The sequence below is a fragment of the Lycorma delicatula genome, chromosome 4, assembly GCF_047948215.1.
Source record: "Lycorma delicatula isolate Av1 chromosome 4, ASM4794821v1, whole genome shotgun sequence".
NCBI lineage: Eukaryota > Metazoa > Arthropoda > Insecta > Hemiptera > Fulgoridae > Lycorma > Lycorma delicatula.
In genome coordinates, this window is record NC_134458.1 from 90,958,889 (window position 1) to 90,970,669 (window position 11,781).

General features: G+C 28.4%; 1 protein-coding gene across 50 annotated transcripts in view; it reads left to right on the forward strand.

Annotated features, from left to right (window-relative positions):
• bt (projectin protein bent) overlaps positions 1 to 11,781 on the forward strand; it is a 432,362-nt gene that overhangs the window by 317,511 nt on the left and 103,070 nt on the right. For all 50 annotated transcript variants that reach the window (XM_075363582.1, XM_075363597.1, XM_075363590.1 and 47 more), the window contains 9 exons: positions 190 to 364; positions 621 to 748; positions 2,569 to 2,713; positions 2,873 to 3,009; positions 4,644 to 4,828; positions 5,055 to 5,169; positions 6,639 to 6,774; positions 7,800 to 7,966; positions 10,485 to 10,766. In XM_075363582.1, coding sequence (XP_075219697.1) covers positions 190 to 364; positions 621 to 748; positions 2,569 to 2,713; positions 2,873 to 3,009; positions 4,644 to 4,828; positions 5,055 to 5,169; positions 6,639 to 6,774; positions 7,800 to 7,966; positions 10,485 to 10,766 — 1,470 coding nt within the window. The remainder of the gene's footprint in view (positions 1 to 189; positions 365 to 620; positions 749 to 2,568; positions 2,714 to 2,872; positions 3,010 to 4,643; positions 4,829 to 5,054; positions 5,170 to 6,638; positions 6,775 to 7,799; positions 7,967 to 10,484; positions 10,767 to 11,781) is intronic.

Sequence of the window (11,781 nt, forward strand, 5' to 3'; positions counted from 1 at the left end):
CATAGATTACTGTATTTTCCTTTTATACTTTCAAGCTAAGTTATGATCATTCACTCTCTTAAATATAATATTTACATTATTTTGAAGTAGATTAAGCTACATATTATCATTTTACATAATTCTGATTGGTTATTAATTTTTAGTTATTGTGTAATTTGATTATATTGAAGATTAATTTATGTAATTCAGATGAACCGAGTAAACCTGGACGTCCAGATCCAAAGAACTGGGACAAAGACTTTGTTGATCTTGAATGGACACCACCAAAGAGTGATGGAGGTGCACCAATTGAAAAATACATTATACAGATGCGTGATAAGGATGATCGTACTTGGGAGGATGCTCTTACTGTGCCTGGCGATAGGTTTGTTATCAAAGTTTAAACTTACAATTAAAATGCTGGCTTGTAATGAAATATGTATAGTTTTTTTTTTCAAGAATTTAAGTAATGATTAATGTAACAGATTTTTTTTAATATCAAAATTGTAAAAATTAATTTCAATTAATTTTTTTCTTTAAAACTAGTTGTTATTAAAAAAAAATTTAAGTAAAAAATTCTATTTTAGTATTTTTTTAGCAATCATCTTTACAAATCTAATGAATAATTAATATTTTCACAGAACTGTTGGAAAAGTGACTGCTGTGAAAGAAGGCCATGAATATGAATTTAGAGTTGTTGCTGTTAATAAGGCAGGACCTAGTCCACCCAGTGATGTGTCTAAATCAGTTGTAGCCAAACCTCGATTTTGTGAGTAACATAATTTAACAATATTAAGTTATTAAACTATTAACTGATTTTTTTTTCCTTTGATTTGAAACTGTTGTAATTACAAAGAATTCCATTCCAATTCAGGGCTAAAAAATTAATTTTAAAATATATTCGTTATTTACAAACTAGTAATAAGCTTTGTAAATAATAAAATATGCAGCATACATTAATGAATGGACTTATATATTTTGTTCATTATCAGAGATGTGCCAGAATTGAACTTATGGTCTCAATCCAAAAATAGCCACATTTACAGTTTAGTAAAACATTAAATATTGCTTCAGTATTCAGTATTCGGATTCAGTATGTTTAACCCCTGTTTGTAGAATGATGTCAGATTACTGGAATACATACTATAATGAAGTTAAAATGAAGAAAGTAACATTAAAAATAACCATGGTTCACATGCATTTAATTTATTATTAAAAATAATTTTATAAATACAAAACTAATGTGCCAAAATGTGTATTAAAAAACTGAATGTCTTTTATAAATACTGTAAAATGAACACACAAATAAATTCTAAAAACCTAGGAAATTAAATGCACAACATAGATTCAATTTTTTATCAGGTTATTCAGATTTCATAACCATTTTCTTACTATCAGTATTTAATGATGCCAGGCAGTTGTATGTGGAATTGATATTACTTGAAGCCTTTTTAAAGTGTTTGAAATGAACTTGATTTCTTGCTATTTTTTAAAAAAAAGGTCTGCAAATAATAAGAAGCTTTTACTTTTTGAGTGTTGTACTTGGTAATCACCAGTAATCACTCAGAGAATTTTGCATAATTACTTAATATGCCTTAATATGTCAGCAGTTTATACCAAACGATGTTTGTTGCAGAAATATTTTTTCATTGTCTTTCACATCTTTTGCTGGCTAGTCTTAAATCTTTTTATATGATAGTTTCAAGATTTAATTCTTCTGTAACAAGCTACCAACTTCAATTAAATCAATGATCTTTTTTAGTGAGAATGTGATCAGCGGATTACTTGAAATATCTTGCACTGTATTAGGAGTTTATGTTTAACCATAGGCTCATCTATATCTTTGTCATCCACATAATATAATATTCTTTTATAACATTCAGCACAATTTTCTCAACTTTCTGTAAGGTCACCTTATGTGGCACCAAGAAATAGAAACGAAAAAGAAATAGAATAGAGTGCTTCTGAGTGCTGACAAATGAAACTTGTAGAATGGGGATGAAGGCTGTACTTGCCAAACTATCATTTTCTTTCCCTTACTTGAACATGCAGTTAGTATTTTTATACTTTGAACTTATTTTTCATTTATATTTTAAAGTAGTAAAAAAAGTATTATTGTAGAAGATTATTATAAATAATAAAACTTTTTTGGTTGAAAAAAATAATAAAAAATATTTTGTTACTCATTAAGTAATTAATGCATGTAAAAACTGCATCTGTTTGATATGTATGAGGAATGTCATATGATATTAGTAATTTTCAAAGGATTAGAAATATATTAAAATTTTTTAACTGTAATTATTGGTTAGTTATATTACTGTTATTCTTATTGACTTTCTTTTACAATTGATTCATAATCTAAAATTACAATGACATATATACTAAATTTAAAAGAAATCATAAACATATTTTTATAGGTTGAAATCTGGATCTCATATTTTAACAGTCAAAGGCTCAAATGCATATATTTCAGAAAATAAGTTCTGAATACTTAACCAAACGTTCTAGGTTTAATTGCTGGTGAGGACTGAAATCACCTGATTATTAAATTATTTTATTTCATTAGATTAAATTTTATTTTTTTTACAGTGGCACCACATATCGATCGTAAGAATCTTCAAAAGAAGGTAATTCGTAGCGGTCAACTATTAAGAATAGAAGCTGATGTTAAAGGAGAACCTCCACCAAAAATTACGTGGACTTTGAAAAATAAAGTTCTTCATTCTGAAGATAGGTAATCTTACATTTTTCTGTTATTATTAATATATATGTATTCATTTTTGAAGATATTTTATTATAATTTGTAAATTTGAAAATTTATTGATGTAACATTACTATGCAATGAAAAACTCATTACTTTTTATCTGATAAAAGCACTTATTTATTATTTCAGATTAAAAATTGAGAATGAAGACTACAAAACTACATTTATTTTACAAAAAGCTAAACGAAGTGACTCTGGTGCTTATACCGTAACTGCTAAAAATAATTCTGGAGTTGACTCTGTTGAAGTTGAAATAGTTGTTATGAGTAAGTGTTTAGCATATCATTTTATATTGTGTTTTAATTTGTTAGTCAATTTTTACTGTCAGATATTTTACTTTTCTTTTTACTTTCCTCCAAAAAAAGTTACAGTTGATCTTATATTTTTTAATGCATAATTAAAATAGGTAAATTGCTGTTTTGGTTAGTATTTTCAGTTTTTTAGCATTTTTGTGGTTTGTATAAAGGATATGCTATATATTAACAAAAACTATAGACTCAATATATGAAAATCAGTATACAGATATATATTCCAATTTGTTTTTTTAATTGTATAATGATAGTAATATATTTTTTGTTGCTAAATTAGAAGAGTGCCTTATTGTCTTCTAATTGGACTTAGATGCTAAGTTGAAAAAAAATAAATGTTACAAGTTATCCAGATTGTTTTATAGGTAGCCATTACTGTGTATTTTTAAAATTAATGTACGTATCAACTTATACTGTAATTTTATTTGATTCATTTTAATAACTTTTTTCTTTAATTATTATAGTAAAATGTCGACAATACTTCAGTATAAATTCTTGTTAATGTTTAAAAAATGACAGCTAACAAGCAATAATTTATTTTGAAGAGTGATAAGTTTTACTTATTTTGAGTAATTTATTTTGATTAGTGAAAGTTGACTGCTGGTACTGAAAATACATTTAAAGAATTTTTTCCCTTCGCTCCAGCAGAGCAGACTGATACAAGCATTTATAGGAGGAGGTGGGATCTTGCATAAGACATCTGGAGACCGTGTTTCCGGACATGTCGGATGCTACCAACTAAACCACTCCCCCTCATCAATGCTCCCTGGAATTACCTTTGAGCATAACATCAGGGATAACAGACACCCACATGACATAATAAACTCACTCAACAAAATAACACATCAACTCACCTAGAGAGTGCACCGAACACTCTCCGTACAGCCCCGCCCCACGAGCAACGCATGCCCATGATGTGTTATCGCACATGGCACTGTGCCGCATAATGTGTAACACACCCTATGTGAACTCCTTGCTACCATCATCACCAGCAGGGTGAGGTCGTCCGCATACGTGACCGTTGACGCACCCTCAGGCAGGTCCAAACTGAGGACTGGGTCATAGGCCAGGTTCCACAGGTATGAATCCAGCACCAATTCCTATGGCACACCTGGTATTACTTCTCTGCAGACCAGCATCCCGTCAGACTCATACATGATTCTCCGGTTGCACAGATAGTCATGCATGACCCTCCAGAGGTAGTCGGAAACTCCTCTCGACCGAAGAGTATCAACCACATTATGCCAAGGCAGTAAGTTGAAGGCATTTTTAATATCGAAGAGGACCAGGCCCGTCACCTTCCTGGTCCTACGCGTTCCACTTAACGCCTCGCCGATAGTAGTGACGACCTTGGTTTCTAATATTATGATATACTTTACCATGAAAAGTTTTTTCCAGCTGTGGTTTTGAAAAACTGCTGACTTAAGTTCTCTAAATGTTAGTGAAGGGTTTATGTTTCATATGTCTATGAACAGTTTCATCAAAACTGCATGTATTATTTTTGGTAAATTTTAATTATGAATAGAAATTGAATGCTTTTACAATCAGGATAATAAAATGATTTATTTTAAATTAATTTTTGTTACTTTCAGGTGCACCGAGCAAACCAAAGGGACCACTAAAGGTTTCTGATGTGACAGCAGAAGGCTGCAAATTGAAATGGGATAAACCAGAAGATGATGGTGGACAACCGGTTGACCATTATGTTGTTGAAAGGATGGATCTTGAATCTGGTAGATGGGTACCAGTAACAACCACAAAAACACCAGAAGTTGATGTAAGATTGTTATTATATTTTATTCACATAATACAAGTTACATTTGAATAAGTAATTATTCTTAATTCCAACACCATTGCGTTTGTGATAAAAAAAATCAAAAAATAAAATTATAAAATTAAAAAAAAAAATTTATTTATTTATTAGTATGTTTTTTTTTTTTAATTCAATAGATAATCAAATTAAAAAATAAATAATGATTAAAATTAAGATACTTTTTTTGCAGGTTGCAGGCCTTCATGAAGGAAAAGAATATACATTCCGTGTTAAGGCTGTGAATCCAGAAGGCGAATCTGAACCATTAGAAGCTGATACAACAATCATTGCAAAGAATCCATTCAGTAAGTGTAACTTTTAGGAGATTAACTTTTTTCTAAAATTCTACCTCTAAACAGTCTAGATACTCCTGTAATGACATACGTTTTTCCAAGAGATCTTTTCCATAAATATATATTTGCTGCACATTTATAATCTGCTTTTTTAGCAATTTTTTTTTAACCGTTAATTTAATCAGTTTGTATAAGTCCTTTAATATTTCATAAAATTCTTTTTTTAATAATGTGCAAATATGCATAGTTATTAGAAACAGAAAATTATAATTAGATAGTCATATCCTAGAGAATGCTGTCATTGTGTAATTTATGATAATTTCTTATTTCTTGATAAACTTAGTTGTTGACATAGATACTGATAAATTAATTGAAGTATTTTTGAAGAAAGAAATATTTTATTTGTTATTGTAAACTCAAACAATCCAATAACCTTTTTATGAAGAGATACTTCCTTACTACCACCATTCCATTATTGATTTAGTCGGATTTTTCAATTTTGTCAAAAAGTGACTGGTATTTTTTTTTTGATGTATGTAATTTTTTTTTTCAGTTTATATTTACAACTATTTTGCATTTTCCTTTTTAAGATACCTATTTTAATCTTTTGTGTTAAAAGACTAAATAATTATCAAAGTCGTAAGTTTAAGTGTGTGTGTGTTTTTTGAAAAGCACATGCATGCACATTGTGTTTTTTGAATATACGAGTATATTGCTGTTTTTAGTTTAGTACAAATTTAAAGTGTTTAAAATTGGTTGAGAATAATAATTAAAAGTGACTATTTTTTTTTTTTTTAAATACCTTATTAACTTTTTTCTGTTAGATTTACACTAATCCAGACTGATAATTTAAGACAAACACTGCAACCACAGTAGGTTTTAGGTGTATTAATAAAGTCTGATCGAAAAGTACTCAACAAAGTTTTTCAGTTCAGAAAGATTAGAAATTCATAGTTTAAATTCATAGATGGTAAATTTAATTTTAAATAACAATTCAAATATCATTTTTTTTAATGTACATTCATTTTTTTATCCATTTTATAATTATCTAAGTTCAATATATGTTTATATGCACATGAGGTTTACATATACCATTACAATGTACAATGAATTGTGAAGTTCTGTTTTACTTTGTTAGGTTTATATGTTTGTATTATTAGGACAACAAGGCTTAATACTTAATATATACTTTTTTTTTATACTTCGTATCAGTGTCTATCATTTTGATGCATTTAAAAAGCTGCAAAATATTTTACAAAAATGTTTCAATGAGATCTAAAATCTACTGGTTTTGCTTGAACTATTACCTTCTGATCAGACTGCTAAGTGACTAACAAACTGATAAAACATACTTTATATGTCATGAATAGTTTAATCGCATAAATTAGAATATGTTCTCAAAATCTCTAACTCTTCCTGATATAAAATTATCCATCTTATTTTAAATGTAACCTAATTTTTGTGTTATTATTTTGTAATAGATGAACCAGATAAACCTGGTAAACCACAAGCCAAAGACTGGGACAAACATTCAGTTACACTCAAATGGGCTCCTCCAGCATCTGACAATGGTGCACCAATCACATCTTATATCATTGAAAAGAAAGATCAGTACAGGTTTGTTTCTTCATAATTAGATTAATTTTTTTTCTTATTGATGAATAATATTTTTTTTTATATATATTTTCTTGAATATTGGACTGGAATTCAAAATTCTCTATGCTAGTTTTATTACAAAAGTAAAAAAGAAAGAAATTTTAGATTAGATTAACCTCTATATAAATGCTGTTAATAGCTTGAGATAAAACTCCTATTTATGCTTAAGTACCACCTTTTCAGTTGAAAATAACTTTGTAAATGAGATGTCATAAAGTATGAATATAAAGTGATGTAATTTAAAAATATAAATCGATGTACAAATTCAAAACATCACAGTTTGTAAAAGTTCATAATGTAATGAAAAGATGTGAACAGTACAAAAATCTGAATCCAGTTTAAGTTCATAGATATGAATGGCATCATATATATATATATATATATTTTTTTTATTCACATTGAAATTTTTTAAGAAAAAATGAAGTATATTAAAAAAACATTCTAAAATAATGGCCTTCACAACAGACCTAACTCATTCAGTTTCATGTTTTATGGTGAATTCCAGTTTTTTATCATTTCAAACTAAGGTCTAAATTAAAACTAAATTAGTCATTGGATGGAAGAAGATACAGAAAATATGTGCGATGAACTTTTTAGACCTTGCACGAAGGAACTAGACCTCACAAAACAATCAAATCTTTATTTATTTTTTGCATTTAAAGAAATGTAATTTGAGTTCAGTGTGTCAAATATAATTTTAAAGTATAACCGTACAATATTTCATATAGCAAATGACATGAATCAATCCTTTTTTCAATCTTACATTAAGTGCAGAACTTAAAATAAATAAGCAATATGAAACATTAGAGAACATACTGATAACATACAATATATATAATGTACAAGAATGTATAAATGCTCATTATATTGTCACTTAAGCAGGAAATCTTCACAGATGTATATAATGAAGTTAATTGTAATAAATAATTCTCAGATTCATCTTAAATTATTTTTATTTATTCTAATGTTTGCTTACTTTTTTTCAGTTCAAAATGGCAGAAGGGAGTTGAACTTATCGGTAATAAATGTGAAGGAAAGGTTCCTGATTTAATTGAAGGCATGAAGTATACTTTTCGTGTAATTGCAGTTAACAAAGGTGGTCAAAGTAAACCTAGTGATCCTAGTGATCCAGTTACTGCTAAGGATCGTAATGGTAAGCCATTATAGGATAATGTTTTGAAAATTTAAGCCTCTCTTTCTCTCTCTTTATACATGCACATGTACGTACAAATCAATAAATTTATCAAATAGTGAAGTACAAGGAAACTATTCTTATGGTTGATATATGAGAATGAATCAAAAATTATCTACACTTTTGCCATAACACCTTAAATGTTGTCATACTGTATTTTACACATGTGTGCTTAGAGTTGGTATAACTGCAGTCACATGTGCAAAATTTGATCTCAATCATGTCATTTGCCTTCCAGCTATTATAGTGTAAACATGTCCACTCTGCTAGTGGTTTGTACCAAGGAGGAGCAACGAGTAGGATCTGATTTCTCTGGTTGGAGGGTGTGAAAGGGGCTGAAATTCATTGTAGACTTTTATCACAATATGGGGATAGTGGTTTATTGCATGATAGTGTTTTTTCATGGATTGAGAAGTTTGAAAATGGCCGAAAGAGTATGACTAATGAAGAGGGAACAGGGCACCCGTCAACTTCCATCAGGGTCAACAAGATTCAACAAGTTTGAGAGATGGTTTGGTGAGTTTTTATTGATGAGGTAGCATCTGCTTTGAATATTAGTCATGGTTCTGCCCATTAAATCAACAAGTTCGGCTTCTGTAAAGACTGTATACAATGAATACTAAAGCAGCTTACTGTAGAACACAAGCTCAAATGTGTTGACATCTGCAAATGCTTACTTGATCACCAAATCAGAATTGAATTTTGAGGTACTGGATCACCCTCCTTACAGTCCAGATCTTCCTCCTTCCAACTTTCATATGTTTGGGTAGCTCAAGGGTCCTTTGCGACATAATTTTTCATAAACTTAGATGTGCAGGAAGTTGTACAAAAGTGACATCCTGACCAAATAAAAACCTTCTTCTTGGAAGGAGTATGCAAGCTTGAGGACTGCTGGACCAAGTGCATTGACAAGGAGGTGGCTATGTAGAGAAACGATGTTTATGTTGAACCCCTACCTTTGAGTAAATAAATTATACAATGAAAAGTGTAAGTAATTTCTGACTCGCCCTTGTAATTGTGTAAGTTTTAGTTTGTTACTCGTAGTATTTGATATATGTGTAATTTTTAAAATTAAGTGTTATGTAAGAACTGATGATAGAGGTATCTCCAAAAATTCATTATTCATCATAAAAAATAAATTAGTAAAATTAGAATATATTCCTTGTACTTTATTGCTTGTGTGAATTCATTGATTTGAATATGTACTTACAGAGCGTCCCCCGAAGAAAAGGTAAAAGTTTCAGGACATTTTCTATTGGTGAAAATAATGAAAAAAATTCATAAACATAGGTCTGGAAATGCTTTGTTTTGAGTTACTACTAGCAAAAGATTTTGCCTGAATTTCAGCTCTTCTAATAAAAAGACCTACTATAATTTTCAGGACCCAAATTAAGGAGTAAAGTTGGTGGTTTCTAATGCAGTTTGAGTTGAGAAATAGGATTAAATAGGTCCTAGAATTGTAGCTCCAGTAGTTTTTATGATATCTGACATAAAACACACAATTTGATGTTGAAAAACAAGTTTTTTTAGATTTGGAGTACAAGTACAATAGCTTTGTTAAATGACTAATAAATGTGGAAGATTTAGTAAAAAAACTTGTATAGAATTTAATTCTGAATAAATTGATGTAAATAAAACCAATAAAAATTAAATAAAAATTTTTAAAAATCAGTTTTTTCTATTAGACAAAAATAGATAGAAAATCATATTATTCTTTTTGTAATTAATAATCACCATTTTAAAAACAAAAACACTAATTACTGACGCCAATTTTAAAAGAAATACAAAATTTATAAAATAATATTTTAACTGTGTTTATTCAATAATTTACAAGGTAAAACTAAATTGAAATGTATGTTACTTAAGAAATATTTTTAAAAATTTCTTGTATACGTTGGCAGCTGGTCATCAATGAAAATTGAGTACTTCATTTGAATCTGTTGTCATAAATTATCATATAGATAAAGCAAATGTAGTTTTATCATATCATAGTGTAAAAATGCCATTTCAATTTTATAATGAGGAATATGCCAACATAGTTTTTGTTTATGGATTTTGTTACGGAAATTCTGAAACTGCTCGACATGAATATCAGGAGAGATTTCCTGGAAGGCAGATTCCAAATACAAAAACCTTTTCTTGTATTAACATTTACAAATATCAGCATTTACTCTAATTTTTATTAGAACTGACTTTGTAGTGACAGTTACTACTAAGGAAATTGGATAAATTAGCTGAGTAATGTACTGCTGTGTATATGATACTAATAAAAAATTGGCCAATTTTTGTAATACATCTAGTATAAATACTGTTGGTAGGCACAGATACTTCATCCATCCCCTTCATTTCACAATTACTCAGACCTTGAATTCAGCCAATATTTGTATTAAAAAGTGTATTTAATTAAGATTTTAACTTGTTTATTATATTTACTCTATCTTAATTTCAGTTTGTTGACATAGTTTATTTTAATTTCTAGTCCCTCCACGTATTGATCGCAGTACTTTGAAGGATCTTGTTTTGAAGGAAGGACAACATTTGAAAATTGATGTTAAAATTACTGGTGAACCTCCTCCATCTAAGACATGGTATTTAAATAAAGGACGTCTTGAACCAAAAGATATCCTCAATATTGAATCAGAAGATTACAAGACAAAATTAACAGTTTCTGGTGTTACAAGAAAACATACCGGCACTTACACAATTAAAGCTGAAAACACTTCTGGAAAAGATGAAGCATCTGTTGAAATAACTGTTCTAGGTAAAGTAACTAATTCTTATGACTTCTATATATTTTTACTGTAAAGTGGTTCTACTCAAACCACATCCTTTTAAAAAAAATTAATAAACATGTATTACTGAAAAAAAAATTTTTTTCAAGTACTACTTAGATCCAGTTACAGTTATTATTCTAGAAATTTTCTGTTTTTATCTATATCAAAATAAGAAACTACAGATTGCAAACTGACAATGCAAGTATTCAGAAATGTAATTTATTGTATGTTAATATTTAATTTACTTATATAATGAACATATAAGTAAAAAAAAGTTACTGTTGAGAGAAAAATGTAAACAAAAGCATTAACAATTGCGTGAATTTATGTAAATTTTTTATTAAATTAAAATGTTACATTTTAATAAAACTACTTAAATATTTATATAAAATTGTGAAAATCATATTAATCCAAAATTGATATGGTCTTCAATATACCGAAATACTTGAAAAAAAAGATGGGTTTAATTATCCATCTTACAATAAGAAATTCATATTTATTAAGGTAAAAATGCCAACCGTTCAATTCCTTTGTTAAACTGGAAAATAATTTGAGAACAACAATCCTATTTCAGAATTAATCACAACATTAACGTCTATGTACAAATAAAATATTTTAAAATTATAGTGTTTTCTAATACTTCAAATGAAAAAAGTTAGCTGAAGTAAGCTTTAAGCTTTTATAATGTAAATAAATTTTATTACTGCATTAGAAAGTATTGAATGTACTTATATATGTCAAAAAATTAATGACAACAGACTGACAAATAATTAATGATAAGTAATTGAGTAAAAGTTTTACTTTAATCAATAAATTTTTTTTGTATACTTGGTGTTCATATGGTTATAGAAATATGAGCGTGTAGAAAACCCTATTTGTAAGTTAAGTGAAATCTGGTGTAATAAGTTTCATATTAACAAAGTTTCTGTATACGTTATTATAATGAAATAGGACATAAAATAAATAAGAAAAGCATTACCAAATTATTGTTTCATTCGGATT